The sequence below is a fragment of the Streptopelia decaocto genome, assembly GCF_964273445.1.
Source record: "Streptopelia decaocto genome assembly, chromosome: 4".
Classification (NCBI taxonomy): Eukaryota; Metazoa; Chordata; class Aves; order Columbiformes; family Columbidae; genus Streptopelia; species Streptopelia decaocto.
Genome location: NC_138658.1, coordinates 22,944,614 through 22,967,153, shown reverse-complemented (window position 1 = coordinate 22,967,153; position 22,540 = coordinate 22,944,614). Strand labels below are relative to the sequence as shown.

The 22,540-nt window shown below is 35.1% G+C and overlaps 1 protein-coding gene across 4 annotated transcripts in view; it reads left to right on the top strand.

Annotated features, from left to right (window-relative positions):
* The window catches only part of LRBA (LPS responsive beige-like anchor protein), a 411,832-nt gene that overhangs the window by 376,920 nt on the left and 12,372 nt on the right, over positions 1 to 22,540 (top strand). For all 4 annotated transcript variants that reach the window (XM_082050428.1, XM_082050426.1, XM_082050427.1 and 1 more), the window contains 2 exons: positions 1,378 to 1,533; positions 5,678 to 5,845. In XM_082050428.1, coding sequence (XP_081906554.1) covers positions 1,378 to 1,533; positions 5,678 to 5,845 — 324 coding nt within the window. The remainder of the gene's footprint in view (positions 1 to 1,377; positions 1,534 to 5,677; positions 5,846 to 22,540) is intronic.

Here is a 22,540-nt window from a genome sequence, read left to right as displayed (position 1 = left end):
GCCTCGGCTCTCCCTGGGTGGGGTTTAAGGCCACGTTGTTTGGGTCTTACATGTTCTGAGAGTAGCTTATAGTCTGCAGGATCTGCCTCTTGTGCTCCATGTAGTTGAAAGTAAGGGGCAAGTACTGTGCTTGTTGTTGTTGTTAGAGGTGGGCTCTAGAACTGCGGTTGTCCCCAGAGTGTGAGTGGGTTCCAAAGGTTGGGCTTTGGGGTTTGTTTGTTTGTAGAGCTTGGGTGGTGTTCGTGGAGTAGTGTTTAGAACGGGTATGAATTCTGGAGTCAGTGGTTTGGGGGTGGGTGCCAGCAGTGTTCTGGACTGGGTTCTAGATTGTGTGATGGTTCTAGATCACGTGTTGGTTCTAGATCACTCATTGATTCTGGCTCCCTTTTTTAGTTCTAGAGCAGGTTCTGGGCCAGCACAGATGTTGGGGGAAGGATTGGAGGCTGAGGCTGGGAAGAGCTCTTAGCATCTAGTTCAGGTTTGGCATCTCACCAGGATTTGTGGGACTTGCTAATGACAGCAGTCTCCCCGGGGTTCTTTTGTTTCCTAGATTGTTTTGTTTGGTTTGGTTTTGCTTTTTTTTTTTTTTTCTTATTCGTGGGTTTTTTTAATTTGAAGGCCCATAGGATGGAGAGCCTAGCATTCCATCAAGGGCAGCTCTCCCAGCTTTCTTGCATACTCACTCATGCTGCCTCCCTGGAAACTGGACACATGACAAGTTCTTACTTGCTGCTGGCCTTCATGGCAACTGCTTGTCATGCTCCTGCTCCTAGGATTCTTGTCCAGCTCTTGTCCAATTGCCCTTGGTACCCACCTGTGGCACCCAGAAGCACTTGAGCCAGGAGAGTGCGGAGATAAGCTGCTTAATTTTTGTGAAATCTCAAGAAAGTATGAAATGGTAGCGATGTTTACTGCCGTTATTCCTTTTTTTAAATTGTAATGCTTGTAATGAAATACAACTTGTGTATGATTTTGAAGTGAAATAGCGTATATGTGTATATACTGTCTTGGAATTAGATTACCTTTTTTTTTTTTTAATTTTGAATTTTCTGTACTAGAAGAAGGGGGGAAGGAAGCCTATTACTTTTTTATATATCATTCAGTTTTGCAATCTTTCATTTATATTTGTCAGTTGCATTCGACTTAAAGAAGGGATTTTTTCTATTTTAGAATATATACTGCAAGGAAGCAGCATTGTCCCCAGAAGTGTAATGAGTATTTTGTAGCAAAAATAGAAAAAAAATGCCCCTACCACAAAAAAAAAAAAACCTAGTAGCGGCAGTGAGGAGTAGTTCTGGTGTGAATGTAAGTTTCTAAACTGTGCTTTTGTTCTCGGAATGTATATGCTAAAATTTCTTTATGTATTTTTCTGTCCAGCCAGCAATACAGGTATGCACAGAAGGCAAATCACTGACCTTTTAGACCAAAGCATTCAGGTACATTCCCAGTGTTTTGTCATCACCTCTGATAATCGTTACATCTTGGTCTGTGGCTTCTGGGACAAGAGTTTCCGAGTTTATTCTACTGACACAGGTAATGTATTTTTAAAATATGGGAATAGCCTAAAAGATTCATCATCAACAAGAATAGGGGGTGGGGGAAGAAAGTAGACTCTGTATTTATTCTACTGTTAATAATATTTGGCAAATCTTTTCTTACCTACTCCTACTGTGTATTGTAAGCTATAATTTTTGTGGAATAATGGCAAACGTAACACTTCAAGTCTATATAACAGGCTTACCTGTTCTTACACTGTACTTTCCACAAGTAAATGGGTCTAGTGAGTTTTTGTGAAGTTTTGAGTACCAGAAAAATTAATTATTCTTAGAGAGCTTACTTGAATTTATTGCTGTTTGGTGTTCAGCGTTGGATATTTTTTTTTGAGGAAATATAGGCAAGCACTGTAGAATAAGTACAGAAGTGAAGTCTCAAAATCTGAAATCTGGTGAAAGAATACTTATGAAAGCCTTTAAAAGCTACACTATAGTAGAAAAATTGATTTAGCCACCAAATTCTTTCATATAACATAAACTGGTCAATATAATAGGTAGCAGTTAAATTAGTCTGTCAGCTGCCACATATCCAAACCATTGAAGGCATGCATGTGTCATGCTAAATAGAAAAGAATCTTTCAATGTAAGAGCTACAGGAATTTAAAAGCCATGGAACCTCAGGGAAAAAAAAAAAAAAAAAAAACAACAAACAAACAAACAACCTGTGATTTTTTCCCTTTCATTATCTTATAATGAGAATAGCGACCTCACTGCAAAGTACTTCTTTGGGATTAATGACCCAGTGTGGTTAATATGTGTGTGCCATCAAGCTTTCCAGTAGGTTATTAATCCCTACAGAATATCCTGCATGTTTGTCATAATTTCTTAAATATGTTAGTTAATAGTGTTTTTCACATTGACAAACCAAAATACATAACAAGACAGTATGGTCTTTTATGAAAATATGTTAAGACTAGTTCTCATGGCATATTTTAGCATATCTGTCATTTCCGCAATTTTAAAGCTATAAGTGTAAAGAAGTTCCATTTACTTCATATTGACTGCCTACAATTCATTATACAGACATCTTGTTAGACCCTTCTCAGTTTAATTTTCTCATTGATGAAACTAAACTTACACAAAAGTGAATTTAGAGGAGATCTTCAGAAAAATTAGCTAGCAGCAATAAATATTCAGTGTATGTTCATGATTTATAGGATGAGAGAACTAATTCTTCTATGTTGAAGGATATATTTTACTTTACACCTGTGGAAGGAACCTATATGATTTTGTCGGTTTTGTCCTGTGTCAATCTTAACTATAAATATTTCATTAAGTTATGTCCTGTATAAGTCAGATTCACCAGGCGTCTCACTACTACCATAGCTAATTATGATAGAGACCAAAATACAGTTGTCAAATAAGCTGCAGATCTGTTTCTTCTGTGTGTCTCCTGTTTGTCAATATCATAATTCTAGCTCTATTTGAAATCAAGTTAATTCAGATCTAGTTTATTTGGCTTTGAATTAAAACAAGAATATAGTAGTGAAATACTTATTCCGAAATTGGCAGAACGGCAAGGGAAAAAGATTATGTGATCAGTAATACATAATGGCAAATGATCACAAGTGTTGAATTCAATAATATTTCAGCACTTACACAAAAAGGGAACCTTTTACCTATTAGTTGTTAGAGGTTGGTTGGTTGGTTGGTTTGGTTTTAACATGAAATTGTTTTAATATAAATCATGGAGTTCTCAACACAGTTAGTACAGCAGAAGCACAATAAAACCTTCCTCCGGCAGTGAGAATGATTTCTAGACAGATTTTTAGATTCAGTAGTGCAGAGATTTGAGTCTTATTTTTCTTTTAATTATTTGTAGCACAGCTGTCAAATTAGAAAATTTGTTTTGTCAAAACGGGATATCTGAGTGCATATGGTAATGTTTGAAATTACTGTATAGAAAGGACAATTCACAGCAACAAAGTAAAAGTAACAAGGCAGTGCAACTACATGAGCAACTCTCAAACCAATAGCCTTGAAGAAGGTTTGTTTTCTCAAACAGAACCTATAAACATAGAATATAATTGAAAGAGAGATCTCTATAACTCAGCAATGTTTATAGCATAAACTTGTGTTCTGAAAGTATAAATCAACTCAGGTAGTTGAATAACTACAGCTATACAACTGCAAAATATATCACATAATTAAATTATTCTCAAATCTAAACCATGTAATTGACAGCTTGAATTTGCAGGAAAAAAAAACATACACTTGGTAAGATGTTTTTGTATATTGCCAAAATGAGGTTATGTAGTCTGAGAGTGTTTCGGTGCTCCTAGCTGTGAAAGTCAGTAACTTTTTCTGACTAAACCTGTCGACTGATCAGCATCTGAGACAGTTAGGTGACCCTGTGGCACAAATTGAAGCCCTGGTGTGCAAAGGTGACCACTAGAGAAAGCTGTGATAGATGCAGAGAGATGCGGGAAAGACTTGATCCCCCAGTCACTCTCCTTTCCGATACAAGGTAGATCTACACAGTGAGTGCACCCTCAGGGTTTTGCCACTTCCAGTCACAAAAGGCTCATGGTCTAGTACTTTATTTCACAGTTTCTCTTAGAGGATTATACTTGCCTAATACATTTTGTCAGTGTTTTCTTTTAAATCAAATTTACAGATTTTCTTTAAATTACATTGTTCTTCTAGTTTTTGCTTCAGGTACTAAAGTAATTCCCTCTTTTTAATTGGTATTCATACTTTTTTTTTTTTTTTCCTGGTTTTCTCCACTTGAATGCAATTACCTTTTTGATTTTCTATTATAAATCAGGCTGTTAACGTTATTTTTCTTAAGTCTTAAGAAAAAGTCTTTTTTTACCATTATTGTTATTTAGTGGCTGCATAGGAATACAATGCCTTTGTGTACTGTGTAGAAAGAGAGCTATGAAATGCTTCCTACTAACCACATTGTATGATTGACTAATTGTTTTCAATTCATGCAACAAAATATTTTATTAAGATGTGCTTAATTTGGGTCCCAACACTGACTTGTGTTATTACTGTTCATGTTACTAGCTAGTAAACACTTTTCAGGTACAGTAGTTTGCTTTTCCTATTTCTTTTTTTTTTTTTTTTGGCCTGTGCTGTTAATCCTTCCAAAATCCTTCCTTCCCTCTTTTCCCCTTCTGTTCTTCCCTGTTCTTTACTCATCCCAAAGCAAAAATGGATGAATGTTCGTTTGGGCTGAGGGATCTGAGGTCATATATTAATGACATCACACAGCACCCTTCCTTGTATCATTGGATGCAGAATTTGGCCTGAATGTTACATGACTAGGCCAAGTAGGCACAGAAGAAATGTGTGTGTGTATCTTTTGTCCTGCCTCTACAAGATCTGCAGCTGGCAGGCTTCAGCAATTCCAGTGAGATGGGTTTTAGTGCTGATGTTCTCATTTTGTAGGATCATGTGTGCTGCTGGCAGATCCAGAGAGCGGCAGGAGACAGGACATGTTTGCTGCCTAGGAGCCAGCCTCTGGCAGGGGGGTTGGGCAGAGATATACTGAGGTTGACCTTAGGTGTGTTTCCTCTCCCACATGCAAATTCAATATGCATGAAGATTCAAATTTACATTTTTCTGAAAATATTGTCCTGTTTAGTTAAGGTTAAAAGGTAATAATCATATTCATGTTTATACAGGCTCTTGAATAGCACATTTTTACCTGCTCAGGCTTTCTTTTCTTTTTAGCATTTATGTCTCTACCGGGGTCCAGGTGTTTGTCCTATATGCCATAGATAAGAGTGTTTTTTCCCGGTCTGACTTCTGAGATTTTTTTTAACATTACAGAACTTGCCTTAAACTTGCCTTAAAAGTGAATCCTATCCTGTTTTCTCTCTGTAAAGTGAATGTAAACATATAGAATTAAAAAAACCTTCTGGCATGATTGCCTGTGAATACAGGATAATAGTTATGGACTGCAATTTTTTTTTTTTTCCGGTGGATTCTATGGTCTACTGCACTTTTAAATAAGCTTCCACAGAATTAAGAAAAAAATAGTACTCTCCACTATAGTTCTTCTTGAAACCTTTTTTCAATAAAGAAAATGTTTCTAAAATACTTTATAATGTATTTAATTTGCCTTGTAAAGAATAAAAACATAATTTTAAAACAATCAATTTTATGTGTTTCAGGTAAAATGATACAAGTAGTATTTGGACACTGGGATGTTGTAACCTGTCTTGCTCGTTCGGAGTCCTATATTGGAGGAAATTGTTACATTCTCTCAGGATCACGTGATGCAACATTGCTGCTCTGGTACTGGAATGGCAAAACCAATATCATTGGTGATAATCCAAGAGGTAAGCAAAACCAGCAAAACCTGGTTTATATATCTAAAAATGGCTGAAGTGAGCACCTTGCATGACAAAATTTTAGGTAACATTAGTATCAAAGTACAGTGTTCCTTTTTCTTGTAGTCTTGATCAGTTCTAGTTCCAAGAATTGAGGGTAAGCAGCACTTGTTTCGCAGCACAAGTAGAAGTAATTTTTAAAGTTACAGGATGTTGAACATTTATAAATACATTTTTTCTTGTCACTCATTCAGCTGGGAAGGAAAGGCTCCAGGAGTGAGAGAAGGGAAATAGGTTTTTGTATGTCCTGTTCGATCTGAGTAAATCTTTTTCTCTCAACATGATGATTTCATTAAATAACTGTATTTGAGTTGTGTAAAACAAAAAAGAGCATACATCACCCCAGTGCGGACTGTATTCTATGCAGCTGTGATCTCACATGTATAGGATCTCACAGCGGTACCTTAGCTATCAATAGAGTGACACAGACAGTGAATTATTAACTTTAACTAAGGTCATTGTAATGAGATGTGTAATGGCCTAAGCAGAACACTTAGGTGAAAGATGGACAGACACATGGGATGAATTAAAGAAGCAATCTTAACTTTTTTACTTTAATACTTTGGTAGGGTGCTACGTGCCTAATCCTCACTCTCATGTACTAGGCATTTTAATTGTTTCCAGTGTGAGCAACAGGGCTCATACCGTATAACCGAACAAGTAAGTCAGAGCAATCCTGCTTCAGCCTAATTCAGTTTTAACTCCTCCCCACCCAAACTCACCTTGCACTTCCCGAATAATTTAATCTCTTCCATCTTGCACTGTTTCCCAGGAATTTCCAAATATTTTTACTCATGAAGATTCTCTCTTCTAACTCATAATTTTCTGTGGAAAACAGTGAAACTCTATGACTGTGTGACCCCACCTTCCTTGTTAGATAACAGGAAAGATAGACAGTGGTCTTGTTATGCCAGTTTTCACTGTACACACACACACGCACAAAATTAATTCCTGATCTCAAAAGCAAAGAAGGTGGCAGACATTCAGCTGGATAAAAAGCCTGAGTGAGCCAGTTCACAGGAGTAAGAGGCTTTTGAGATAGCTGATAAGAGCTTATATGGGGGAATAGAGGGGCACATCATAGCCAAACAGTGGGCATTTTCTCCATTTTCAGCCAAAAAGAGAATGCCCTGAAGAGAAGGGGTGAGAAACAGTATATTCTGTTTGCCTTCAGAAGAGTGTTTGTTAGGTTTTCTGTCATACGTTTCAGGTCTTCTCTGACCCTGTTTAAATACTAGTAAAAACATACCTGCTGTCTGCAAAGGAGAAAATGGACATCTGGAAAACAAGCAGGGTTGTTATATCTGGCATATATTGCAATTATAACTGGCATACAATTTCATACAGTCTAAGCAATATCTGACATCTTCCAAATTAATCACTTTGGTGAACTTGTGCGTTTCATCCTCAATCTGTTACTCAGCTGGAGTTATTTGAATTTGAAAAAAAGAGAAGTTTTGACTGAAATTGCATCCCATGAATGATTTGAAGAAACACAACTACTTAATATCAGAATGAATATATGAACTTAACTTGCAAATTATTTGATGTTGACTGTGAAGACTATTCAAAAATTGCACAAAGTAGAGAAGTTCAGTTCACACAGTTGCACAATCTTCTGGCAGAGGATGTGAATAGCACAAATTATCCCCATTATCCTTCCAACAGTCTGATTCAAGAGATGGGAGCTTTTCTGGGTTGTGGCTAGCAGAATTTTATGAGCATCTTTAAGTGAATATGTCTTTGGTTGAGGAACAAAATCTCTGTGAATACTGTGTACATATTTTGTGATCTATCAATTTAAAAAAAATGCAAAGTCTGCACTATTTTTGTAGAGGTTTTGAATTTGGAAACTCCAAAAAGTCCCTGAAAAGAACTTAAGAGCTTGACAGTCAAGGCAGCTTGTAAATCCTAGAGAGCAAAACTGCCCTTTTGTGGAGAAAACCCTAAATATTTTACTGGTGTGAAGCAATGAACATTTGTAGGTGTGACTTTAGACCGTTTTCAAGGCCTGCAAGTGCAGCCCATCTTTGCAGATTTCTAGGTCTGCCCTGCGAGGTTCTTGTTGGGTATTTGCCAGGCTTCCCTGCTTTGTGAACAAGACCTTAAGGCTATATGCTCCTTTGTGATCTTAACAGATCACATGCTGAGATTTTGTACTTGGTATCTAACTGGAATAGGTAGATTTTGTTATAATCTGTTGACTGTCTTCTCTAATTCATATTTCTAACATATTCGAATTTTGCAGTTTTCAAAGTTAATGCTAGACTATTTTACTGTTTTAAAATAAAACAGTAGCTACCTGGTAAGTCTCTGTTTGCAGTCCTATTAAAATTGTACTTTTTAGGGACATGCAATAACTCCTATGTTTACTATTTGACATTATGTAGTTTTTTGTGATATGGCATGCTTGGAAGCTTTTGTTATGAATTGAAGTCCTACGGCACTATGCATAGGCCTAGACGTGTATAGTAAAAGACAGTTTCTGCTTCAAAGAGATGGTAATCTGGGGGTTTAATTTTTCCCAGAAATAGCTTTCTACAGGCATTTCTGTTCAATCAAATTTTTTTTTTTTTTTTTTGGAAAAGGCAAATAAAAAAAGCTGTTTCTGCTTAACTTCTGATTTTGTCAGAAATGGAAAGCACCAGCAGATTTGTTGGGTTTCGAGTCTTATTACTGCAACTGTAGCTTCCACCCATTTGCAGAATGCTAGATATTTAACTTATCTGATGTCTTTTTGTGTTTGAAGCTTGTGACTTTTTTACCTCAAGATATAGTTTTTTCATGCTTTCGCTGGGCATTATTCATTGGAATTTTAGGTACTCTCAAAGTTGATACTTCTTTCCTATTTTTTTTGGTCTATTTAATAATTTCTAACTCCCATCTTAAAATGACTTCACAGTAACATGCATCCAATGGCGCTGTACCAAATCAGGATGCCACACAAGTTTCAACAAAAATAATCTAAAACAGGAACATTTCTTTCCTCCTTTCATGGTACCTGTTGCCTCTGATATACATCACTCAGAGAAGTTCCTTTTCCCTAGGTTTCCTGCAGCAGAGACTCACTAGCATGACCAAGCTACCCTAAACACTATCCCATTGGGCACCCATTACTCCACCAATTACATTTCATTTAGTTTCCTCTATTTGGTTTCATTACTTTAGGAATCATTGAGCTCTTGAGCTCTGGCTGCCTGAATTTATGTTATAGAATGGTGCTTAAACTGACAAGCCTGCTGGGCACACATGACAAATAAGTGTTTTGATAGTCTTTATTAAGGACAACTTTCTGGCCAATTGGACTGTATGGAAAAATTCTCTAAGTTTTTCGTTTAACAGAAATATGCAACTGAAATAGTAATTATTTACATTCTTTAATTTTTAACTTTTAAGCTTACTTCTTAAATAAATTATACGTATGCAGTCTCACTGTGTGTTTAGTTTCTTCCTAATAACTCTCAAATGCATTGATCAATTTAAACCAAATTTGATTAATTTAAATCTCAAAGATATGAAATTCCTTCATGGGACACATCTGCTGGAAGCTATTTTTATTCTTCACAAAACAGCTTGATTACATTTAGGTTAAGTCCTTTTTTGCTTCTCAAATTAAAACCTGAAATTCAAAAAATATTTTACCATGCTCTTTGATCAAATGTATGGGGTTTTTTCTTTCTAAATTAATTGGTTTTGAAAATATAGAAGCATGGCTTGTACTTCACTTCAGTGCACAGGCCTTTTCTGATGCAGAAATGTTTCTGTGGACAATTTCTGACCAAGCCCAGGAATAATTCAGAACACAGCAGAGGATCTGAAATACTGGTGTCCTTTAAAATAGCCTTGAGCCATGCTGAGTTCACATTAATTAGCATGATTACTGTGGAGGTGTAAAGCCACTTTGGATAGTGTAAGAGCCTTTTTAGTTTTCTCTCCTTGGCATGTGGCTTGCTTGGGGGAGGTGGCAGAAGTGAGAGGATGTAACCCTCCCCTTAGTACCTCTTGATGCTCATGTGTGATCTCTATCCCAAGGTAGGCTTTTGCTTATTTAGAGGCTCCCATCTAATAGCAAAGCACCACTTGGGGATGTGCCATTGTACTTCTGGACCTGTGGTGCTGTTCCTGCATAGGGTGGTAGAGAGCAGTGGAGGTTACTGGGAGAGGGTGGTGTACTTTTCAGAAATACGCTGGGGTTTGCACTTGCCCAGCTCGATGCAGTGGAGGTGGAGGGGAGATGGAGAAGTGGGGGGTGAGGGGAGGGAGGAACTACGTGTGATGGCTGGAGAAAGCGGATGAGAGAACTCATTTGCATACAAATGGTCTCCATCACTTTCAGATCCCACGCTGACTTTGAAGCTCAAGTGGCAACTCTCAGGGTTTGGACATTTCCTAGGTTGAGGGATTGCATTTTACTTTGTAATGACAGAGCCATAGGAACGAAGGTGGGCAGGAGCTTTGGTCACCTGATCTATTCTCTCTTCCCAAAGAAGGCTTAACTACACCAAAACCATTCTCGGCTGATGTTTGTCCAACCTTCTGTTAAAAACTTTGACAACTATGTTTTTGTGCCTTACAAGCCCTACCATTAACAATTTTTTCCAGTGTTCAGCCCGGTACCCAGTTCTTTTTTTTTTTTTTTTTTTTTTTTTTTTTTTTTCCCAGCAGCAGCAGCAGGTGAATTCTGTAATTTCTTTTACATTTATTTTTTGCAACAACTCCACGCAACAACTCCCAATTATTTGTATTACCATGACCTGCAATTCTTTGCTTCTAAATTTAATAACCAAATTATTTGTCTTTTGCCACAAGTCACATTTTTCTAGACCTTTGATTTTTTTTCTGTGTGTGTGTTCTTTTGTTTGTTTGTTTGTTTTTGTTTGGGTTTTTTGTTGTTTGTTTTTGTGGTTTATTTTATTTTGTTCCTGTCCTTTCAATTGCTGTCTTCCTCAAGGGAGACCCAGCAATGAAGTTGAAGCTTTCCCAGTAATAATTTGAGATATCTGTTTGTTTCAAAGCAGCGTGACTGTTAATCTTTTAAGTGTATGAGCCAATATGAATTTCAGTCTTTTCTGAAGAACCACTGTCTACTCAGTTGTGTTATCCTCCTCTGTGTAGCTTGCCTGTGCAATCTTGTCTTTAAACTTTCTCAATTGTATTCTTTTTAGACTGATTCTCTAATTGTTCGGACTCATTTTTAATTCTTATCCTCTCCTCCAGCAGACTTGCAGCAACACATCTCTACAAATGTAATGTGCAGTCTTATTCTATCAAATTGTTCATTAAAGAAAATACTAGGCAGTGCACAGCTCAGGAGTGCCCATTGATACATTTACCATTTTGACAATGAATAGCTTTCTGAATATAGCTTTCCAACTGGCTTTTCATTTGATGTATAGTAGCATCTTCTAAACACGTGCCAGAGTCCTTACTAAAGTCAAAATATATGATGTCTCCCTGAACACAAGTCCTGTTATTCTGCCATTCCAAGAAAACATTGCTCTGACACGATGTGTTCATAACAAATCCAAATCAGCTGTTACTCATCTTCTTGTTTTCTTCTAAGAATGGTGTGTGGGGTGTATATATGTACACGTTCTGCCAGTGGTTTTTCTGTTTGTTGGAATTAAGCATACCACTCTCTAATTTCTCCGTTTTCCTTTTCCTGCTTCTTCAACAACACAAGACTTCTTTTCAGTCTTGCAGAACCTCACCCAGTATCCCTAAAACAGGAGTTATAACTCTGGGATTATTTAGTTTAATTTTCACAGTATCCTCAAACCAGAATAATCAGGTGAATTGAGTTGCAAACTTTTACCTCATTTAGGTATTGTCTAATTGAGACATCAGGTCTCATTGCTGCTTTTACTGATGTTTGTTGCCTGACTGCAGTTGCCCTTTTCGTTGAAGACTTTTACTGAAATACTTTCAAATGTGTGGCATCATCTGTTGGTATTGCTTGCTCTCAATAACAGACCATCTTTTCATGAACATCTTAACAATTTTTTGTGTTCATGGCACAAATACTATTCCTGATGTCATTGCTAGTTGCATCTCATCAACGCTTTGCTATCCTGGTTTTGTCCCTGCTTGCTCATACCTTGTATCGTACACTAGTTCAGAAAAATCTCTCCTATTTTTATCTTTCTGCCTGACTTTTTTCTGTGTTTATAGTCACTTGAGAACTTTGAGTTATGCCAGCTGATATCTTGTTATCTGTCTTATTCTTCTGCTGCTTCAGAGTGGTTTTCACTACTATCCTTATTACCCTTTCCTTTGTTTTACTGTAGACTAAACTTCCATGAGATCTTACAAAAGAATGTTCTGTAACTTTTGAAGCTGTCTTTCCAAAATACTTAAAAAAAAAAATTGTTGCCCATGATTTTTCCATTATGAAGCACATTAAACAATCTCATGTCTTCACCACTTTCATATGAGTTCCTTTACCACTATGTTTTTGATCTGGTTTGCTATATTGCTTATAATCATATCTAGAAGGCCATCTCTAGCTGTTGCTTATATCTTAAAAATTGCTTGCTATGCACATACTTGTATCCATTTACCAACAAACATCTTTGTAGTTGAAAAATCCCATTTCCTCCAATCCTCCTTCTTAATGATTTCTCACCTATACCTACCAGGTAGAGGCCAATCAGATTAGCGAGTGTCAATCCATGTCTTAAAAGTTTTTGTTTTGTCACTGTAATTTTTTCGCTTGGGTGTACTTTATTGAAAGGGACGTGTACAGTGAAGAATTTGTTTTAATATTGTTTGTGCTTATAAAACAGTTTGTGCTTATAAAATTGCAGGCTTTTCTGTAGTCAAGGTGAAGATAAAGCACTTTTTTGCTATTCTTGCACTATATTCATAGAATATGAAGAGACTGTCCTATTGCTTTCAAAATTTCTAGAATTATTTTTTAGTTTTCCTATTTTCAAAACCCAAAAATATATCTGATTTAGAAATTTGTTTTGCTTAATGAAATTAAGGCTTAACTGATAAATCTATCCAGTACTAATGAAATACAGTGTGTGTATAACTATGTTACTACTACTAATACTAATGTGATCTCTTCTGAATTATTGCATTGATCTTCCACACATATGTGAATAAAACAAATTATATTACCTCTTTTATGTTAGCCCATAAAACTAGAAAATGTTACTCTCTGTATGTACTATATTTGCATCTTGAGGATTATAGGGTTGCTTTCATTGCATAATTTTATACTTTTTAGAGGGTGCTATATTCAGATTTTCTGAAGAGTATTAGAGAAATTAAATACATTTAGGAAGGTAGCTGTGTACCAGGGCACATATGAGAATGTCAGCGCGTGATTTCATACTTAAAAAAACCCTCACAGTTATTGGATTTAACTGAGATTTGATTGAGAGGATTCATTAAACACTTTTAACATTGCTAACACATAGAATGTCTTACTTAGATACACATTTTTAATACATATAATCTTTTCAATTTATAAAATATAACATCTCCCCAAGGATTCAAAATTCGATCATCAGTTTCCTGTCTTGCCGAAGAACAGTGCAGCTATTATCCAAGCTATTTTAAAAGAAGCTGTATTTTTTCTTTAATAGCTGCAATTCCTAAATAAATATTTGAATATCTGAAAGACTTTCTATCAATTAACTTTATTATTAAATTAAAGCCATAGATTGAGACTGGGGAAATTATTGGGGTTTATTATATTAATAATCATACCAAAAGATAAAACATCTGTATTTCATCCACTGCTGCACACATTTTTTGGTTTGAAAATTTAAACTTTTTATAAGTGATTGCATGATAATTACTTATTTAAGTGGATAATGCAGGTGATTTGCAGTTTGAAAATATGACTTGATGAGCATCTTTATGTTGGTCGATTAAAAAGTAATGTCATAGGTAATAATTTCTTTATACTGTAAACCTGAATTCGGTGAAAATTTGCATACATGCTTGCCTCTGCACACTGAATGGTCACACTGATTTCAAGGAGGTCGTAAGTCTTCAAAAAACCCTCTTTGCCTTCGTCCCTCATCCTTATCCTCATCTTGTTGGTTCCCAAGTTTCTGCATGATCAGGACTTTAATTTTCAGTTTCAAAACCAATGATAATAGAGAAGATATGGTTCCACATTTCTAAAGAATATTTGTAGCACAAATATTGGTTTAGAATTGCAATGATTATTTCCTAAAAAGAGTAATTTTGGAAGCAGTTTGCATAACAGCTCATTTTCTTAAAAAAATAATTGGAAAGTAGTTGTAAACATCATATTTGCCAATGTTCACTTTTGCATTTATCATGATAGGTAATAGGGATATCAGAATCTCCATAAATCAGTAATCATGTTAGTAATGGAAATTCTGCTATTATTGTTAATTTCTGTCAAACGGTGGCCTACCATAACAGCTAAAAGTTTGTAGAGCTTCCAAATACAAAAAATACATTTGGAATTGCTGTAGCTAGTAAGTCTATAGATGCCATTCACTGTAGTCAGTTCGTTAAGGAGTGTTGCTCCATGAGGACACTGAGAGTTTAAAAACAGTCTGCATGTGCTCCTGTTTGTGTTCAATAGCACATTTATTTTTCACTTCTACATACATTATATTATTGTGTAAGGCCTTCTTAAAAAAAAAAAGCCAGTAAATAATTCAATATTATTTTAACACTGTTTAACTGCAGACATAACAAATATTCTTTGTTTCTCAAAAATGGCTGGACAGAGTAGCACAATATTGTATATAAAGCAAGCATCCTGTAGCACCATCTGCTGGCATTGAGTTGGAAGTTGATCTTGAGACTGATTCTCCAGAGTACTGCCTAGTAAAATGTTTAAAATATTTTTTTTCATATATTTGGAGGGGGGGAATAATTTTTAGTATAATTTTTATTCTTTTTATTAACATCATAATGAGAAAATACAATGTTAATTTAAGGCTAATGTATGAACTGCAATAGAGATAGGTCAGGAGTGGTTTATTAAGTGCGACTCTAAAAAGAAATAAAAATACTTTTTTCTGTTTTACTAGAACTTTAGCAAGTATGATATTAAATTTTTCTTTTCCTGTTGTAAGTTGAATTCATATTTTTTTATCATAGAGAAGACCCACAAGGCATCGAAAAGTATCAGTAACATGTTTTGAAAAGGATAGCAACCACAAAATATTCTTCTACCTAACATTTATTTCATTATTTGATGTTAATCTTGAAAGCCTCATGAAAGCTTAATGGATAGAGGCCTAGATGCTGTAATTGGTCCAGCAGTTTCCTGTATCTTCACAGGGCACCACTGTAGCCAGTGAAGCAAGTATTGGGACTATCTGCATGAATTTAGAACAGAGCCTTAAATAACACAGCTACAAAAGGTCACTGTCATTTCTTTTTTAAACTGTACCACATTGATACCTCAAAGAGATTTAGGCCTCATTCCTTCAAGTACTCTATAAATCACATACAAATGATGGTTCTAGCCTCCAAATATTTAAACAGAAAAAAATATGAGGTATAACAGGTGGATGAATTCTGGTATTAATATATCTGGAAATCTGCAAAGTAATTTTGTATTTATATAGTGTCAAGAAAGTCATGTTGTAGATAGAGATGAGGACAAGGTCTTCATTGAAAAGAACTTGCAATTACACTCACTGATGGCTCAGAAACCATTTAAATGGTTGTAGTGATTTTGTACTGTTGAGCGTGTAAGTTTGTGTGCTATAAATATTTGTTTTGGCTGAAAATATGTCCTACGGTGTATAGTGTAGCATCTATATGCTCATTTTCAACTGGCTAAGAGAGATTGTGTTTCAGGATTTGTCAGAGTAAGTACTTGGAAGCAGCATTGCAGAGCAAGTTTTGAGGCGTAATGCAGATGCAGGTGAGGGCAGTGTGCATGTCAAGACTGGAAACAGAGGAAGAGTTTGGATGCTGCTTTTTTGGCAGTATCCAGCTTCAGATGTCGCTAGAACTATATGTGTGAAATTCTCCAGAAGGATAAGGCCCTTTAGTGCTTCATGATGGAATGCAGACCTTTGAGTTCCAGGAAAAACAATGCTATATTTACAACTTTTAACCAATAGTTGATGTGGTAAAAGGAATTGTATTCATATGGTAAATGAATACAACCTTAATGTGCACCATATGCATAGTGATGAGATTATATACTAATATATCACATTTATTTACCGTGTTTGGTTGCTGGGAAAAATAACCATTCAGTTCAATGCCTATACCACGTGAGACAGAACAAAGTAATGCAGAATGTGTAATAATTTATAGTCTAGAATAAAATTACCGACTTAAATATTGTAAAAATTATTTGGTCAACACGACAGTACTGACCAGGTAGTGTAGGTTTCTGGATCTGATCTCTATTAACACTATTATCACAGAGGTAAGCATATATATGTCTATTTATATATAAAATATTTTTAATATATACATATAGGAATACTATATATAATTAGAATTATGGCCTGCTTCATTGAAAAAGTATCTGGTTTAACATATTTACTTTTGAAAACTCAACTAATTTATGTATGCTCTGAACTTGATGTATGCTATCAATATGCCCAGTTACATTGATAGGAAAAGGTGGTAAGCATCTATCTAGTGCAGTACACTACTGTTGCATTGAGTTGAAATTACCTTTACAAAACCAATCAAATAGCTAAAGCACAGTCTTCTATACATGCTGTTATGGAACAGTATTATTTTGCAACGATACATTTTTATTACTTACAAATAGATTAATTTCACATAGCATTTTAAAAGAAAAACAAATAAAAATCTGGCAAAATGAGCTGATTTCTCATATGAAACCTCTTATCTCCTAATTTCTGCCCAACGTATGAAATACTCTGTAAGTTTCAGCTAGCAGTCGGTTTCAACATCTTGTAAGGCATCTTTTATCTTACAACACTTCTGCAGTAGGTGCTACTTCTGACTAAAATAATTGCTTGTTGGGTTTTTTCATTTTCTGTTGAGGTTTTTTGTTTTTATTCTTGTACTCACTAGGTAATGGGATAATCGTAACTATAAACCACAAGAGAGAAAATAGATTATTTTTAGCATAAACAAAAAAAGCCCATTCATAAAGCTGTTTTAGAACATTCTCAGACAAAAATGACGGTGATTTAAAACTTCAAAGCTTACATTTAAGTAGCAGTTTATGAAGTCGGGATGGTGCAAATATTAAAATATTAGTGTACACTGACCCTGAATATTCACCTGCAGATACTTTCCAGGGGCTTCAAAAAGGTCTGTGTTCGATGGGAGGAGTCCTGCTGAATGACTTCCAGGACTTCCAGCAGATGAATCCCCAGTAAGAACGAACTCGTTCCAGATAGCTTCCCACTGCACATGATGTAGGAATTAAGGGGCTGGGGATTATTGACTTTTGAAATCTGATGCAATATCCAATTCATGAAGGACTGTTAAATCTTTTTCTTTACTGTGTTTATTTTGCAAACATAGTGAACATATTTGACATTGGCATTGGATAAATGTTAGTCACTTATCACATAGTGTGACTGCGGGAAGGCGTGCAGTAAGCCTTTCCTGTGTTATATTCAATGAAATGAATTCTACAAGATAAATCTAACATTTTTTTTCTTCACTGAACAAATATAACAGCACTATAGCATCTTCTCTGTTTATGCTTTCAGCTTTTGCTTCAGGATAGAATGATATTCTTTAAAGATAGTGCTCCTCTTTCACAAAATACGCAGTTGAAGTGTTTTGTGCAAAACCAAAACTTGCATCTAGGCGTAAGGTTGTACTTTTTGTTGTAAAAACGTTTGGACAAATAGGAAGTAGTTTGAAGGAAATGCTGATAAGTGTCATGTAAAGAACCGGACGACAATGAAGTTCTGATATAATATTAAAAGATTACATTGTTAAATAAAAATGCATGTTTACAAAGGAAAAATTATTCAAACTGAAGTTTTAGGAATACTTCAGTACTATTGTGTGGTATCGCTTTAGTAAGATTTCACATCCATCAAAGAACTAGCCTTTTTGTGCCAGTGAAATGAGTTTTAACCAACTGACTGTTATTTAAATGTTCACTTTGTGCGATCTCTAAACAATGTTAATATACAGACTTCATATAATATTTAACAGTCCTCACTTTGATGTAACTAAACTCTGAAACTTGCTATATAATCAACATAGAAGCCTAGCAGCAAATGAGTTTTCTCGATTTACTTACATTTTGCTGAAAGCACTTTTGTTCAGATGTCATATATTCTGTAAGTACGTTTGTACTGCTCAAATTTATTTCAAACCTTTTATTGTTTTTCTTAATTTTTCTCATATGAAGCAACTTCAAAAATTGTGAAATTTGTAAAATTATTTTTAGAAGACTTTTCTTACATATATAATTTGGTTTGGTTGATGACAGTATTCAAATCACTTATTTTTGCAAGAAGTATGTAAAAGGATAGATAGATTAATTGATGCTTCATTTAAGTCCGATTTTATATTGACATAAAATCATATAATTAATTTGCCATTTAGAAGTGCCCTACAGCCTCTTCAATCATAGAGTAATAATTTAGAAATGACTATTTGGCTTTCCCTGATTTATCATAATTAACTGGCTTCTCAGCATAAAACATAAAAAGGAGCATACTCAGATATTTTATCTTTTAATGTGTTGCATAATATTACCTCACTCAGAAATAATAGGCAGAGTATCTTGTATGTCACTGTGAGTTTTTCAGTTGATCTCTAGTTTGATTTCTTTTTAGGAAGATATTTTTCTTTAAATGAGTTCCTATGTTTGGCTCAGCTCTTACAGCTTAGTGTGGAAAATACAGAAAGTGGTCTTTTGAGGAATTTACTGATGGATTTAAAATGCCATGATCCTGTTTTGTTTTGTAACATCACCAAAGATGCAAAAAATAGTGGAGAAAGACCCAGCGATACGAAACCATTTCTTGTGAGCCAGTAAAGTGTATCTTCTTATGGATGTCATTAAATTAGAAGAAAGTTTTGATTTTGCTATAATCCTGCTGTTCCTTTTTAAACGTAGTTTCCAAACGCCTAACATTTTTTCACTGAAATATCACCATAAGCTGACATGATATCATGTGCTCTTCTTTTATCTTCTGAAGCTTAAATACTATGATTTAAAATGTACTTTAGTCACTTAAGGAAGAGTGGTATTTTATGCTGTTTTCTATGGGAAAACAGCTTTGCAGAAAATATTTATTGGAATGTAGGAGAGTTCTTTTGAGCTAATTTGAATGGTTACTGTAAAGGTGAAGTATTCTGTCCATTACTGGGAAATAACTTTACGCATCCCTCCTGTGACTTAAATAAATCATTGACAATATTTATTGCAATGTGAATGTGGCATTAAGATTCTTAGAGAATTCAACGTCAAGTAGCAATCCAGCAATGGTATAGACTAAGGATATTATTATACACTGTCCTGAGAAAAGCACATCTGTAAAACTGTTGTGTCTTGGTTATTAGTGCTAGGATTTGAGCTATCTTTAATCTCATTTGACTTGTTCATCTTCCTTAAGGATCTCCATAAAGATGCACTGGGTATTCTTTTCAGTCCTTAGTTAGAGTTTGCATCAGTGGTCGTAAACCTGCTTAGCGGACAAAGACTCTCTTCCCTTTGAAGTCACTTCCCCAGCTTTTCAAAAGGTCTGCAAGCCGGTTCCCCTGAAACAATTTAGAAAAGTCTGAAGTGGTGCCCCTTAAACCAGCAACAAAATAAAATTTTCTCTTTGCATTATTGAAAACCATGACAATCTTCTGAAGCAATAACAGTTTAAAAGCTTTTAAAGAAATCTGTTCTGCTCTACGACCAGCTTTTAGGTTGACCCCATTATTTGGAAAATCAGAGGCTTGGAAACCCTTAAATACTTGACATTCTTATCAAAGGAGTCAGCCTGACTTTTCACGGGACTCCTCTTTTACAGTATTTATTCAAGTCGTAATTTCTTTAAAGATACCATTCAGATTTCTTCTGTGTTTTGTTGCGGTTTTTTGTTTGTTCATTTGGGTTTGCTTGTTTGTTTGGGGGGGGTCGGGGGGGGGGGTGTTTTGTTGTGGGTTGATTTTTGTTTTGCATTAAAACTTTTCTTTAGAACATACGTAATTTGGTAACAGCCCATATAATTTATGAAACACAGATCCTGCCACCTGTAGATATATGCTCTATTATGTTTGAAGTCCGAATTCTAAAAAGACTGCGAGCATTACTTATGTAATTTTACTTTTCTGTTGACTATGATAAATATATATGCTTAATTTCTACTTCTTGTTTTTCTTGTTTTAAGAATCTCCTGCATTTTATGTATGTAGTTACTGGCAGCCTAACATAGGTAAAGCCTACAGTAATGTAGTTGGTGTAAGTGATAAGTTTACTGTAAGGATTTTGTTTATTTCGTTGGGACATTGCTGCTAATAAGTCCTTCTAACTCCAACATCTTCTATTTATTATCTCCACTACAATGTTGTGCATTTAAAACTTCTCTGATTTCAAAAGTTTCATTAACATGTGTAGGACATAATTAGATTAAATCTTGGTTGATCTATGCAAGTATTTGTTAAATGCAATTTTGGAAAGCAAAAGGAAGTAAAATAAAGTAATAAAACCAGAATTCTAGACTCTTGCTAATGTAAGCAGCTCATTTAAAACAAAACAGTCTAACAACAGCTTTAAATGCACAAAGCTTCCTCCTATTTTAGGGTGTAGTGACAACAAGAAGAAAGTATTGGGTCAACAAAATTAAATTATTACTTGGTGATAAGAGCGTTACAGTTACCATTCTGTTTTCCCCTAAAGCTGCAAATTTGTGGCTTGTCTACACAATGTTCATTTTTGGATCTTCTAAGGTGCCTGTCTGTGTTTAGGTGAGAAAAGTTCAACAGAGCACATTTTCTCAACAAGGTTTGTGAGCATTCATAGGATGAGTCACCTGAGAAGTACATAGCCGTCACTAAGTCTACCCTTACGCTTCTAATTTGTTGGGAGTTTTTCCTTTGCTTCTGAACTGTCTGCTGTACTTCCTGGGTTTGAGTGTGGTGTGCCAAATATTATACAAAACAAAAGCAATTGCTGTTAATTATTATTTAGTAAGAGATTAGGGACAATTCAGCAAGTTGTTCTGTTAGGAGATATCTTAATATGTTCCAAAGCATTTTCAGATTTAATATACTGATAACATATATCCATATTTGTGGGTATATATGCACATGTATGTAGAGTATATATCTAAGAAGAAACAGATTTATTTAGTTTTCAGAATTTTGTATTGTGGATATAAATAACAGATTATAACAGTAACAGAATAAATCAAATTTTGAAAGGTCAAAATCCTTGCTTTGATACTTTCTCATAGATGATTACCAACTTTTTCTAAAAAGTCATTTGAATGTGGCAGCTACATGGACATTCTGGGAGGTGTTGCAAATGGTCTGAGTAAAAATGTAAAATACTGAGAGTAAGCTAAGCTCTTCTTTATGCAAGCCCAGATCTACACTTCTGTTCCACAGAAGTCTCTCATTGTACACATACAGTGTCTGGGTACCTACCTGCTTTAATATATTCCCATATTTTCTAGTAAGACCCAGTGCCATTGTTGCTAGTAGTGTTAAGGCTCTACATGGACAAACTAATGACATTATGCTATTTTTATATTTTGAAAAGTTACAACCCCAAATATAATTTGGATTATGTTTGCAAAACCATCTCCTGTTTTTGAAGTGAGGAGAGTTTGACATTATACTGCTTTACTGCCTTGAAATATTACATATCTTACATATCATCATTATTAGAATTATCGATATTACATATCTTACATATCATTTATTGTGAAGTGGAATTATTCCTTGCTGCTTAAAACTTCATCTAATCCTTTTTGAAACCATATGATGAAATTGCCCAGGATACATTCTTTAGAGTTTAAATGCTTCATAAAATGCTATGAATTAACTAATTATATGGTAATACAAAAATTACATGATTTCCATGAAATACAAGCACTCTTGAAGAGGGTGATCCAGAGAATGACCCGTGAGTGAAGTTAAAAAACTATTTAAAGAGCTTTATAGCATTTGTTTACTCTTTTTGTGTCTTGACCCAGAGAATTTTTTTCTTTAGACGTGCCAGTGGTACAATTTCTTTTTTTTAATGGTATCCATATATGTTTGATTACAAAGAGAATCTCAGAAAAAATAAGTTTTATTTGTTCTTGTTGCAGGGAAATGTCTAAAAGGAGCAGCAGTAATTCATAGTGGTTTTGGGTGTTTTGATTTTGCAAACTCATCTGAAATTCACTCTGATTACATTCCAAGCTGCACATCTTACAAGGAACCAGACATCAGGCTGACGTTTCAACACTGTTACTAGAATAAAATAAAATCAGTCAATGGATGTTTTACTTCATCTTTGGGCACCGTAGGTGTCTCCGCTTGGTACCTGTCATAGTGACACCTCTGTGTTTATGGGCAGCAATTGACTTCGATCTCTTCCTCCACCAGAAGAATAGAAGGGGGAGATGGAGAGAGGAGAAAACGCAAATCTGTGCTTTCCAATTTCTGTTTCTTTTTACTATTCATCTGACTTTTATACTGTTGTGCATTAGTAAGTATGCAGGCTGAATTCCAATAGGAGATTGCTGC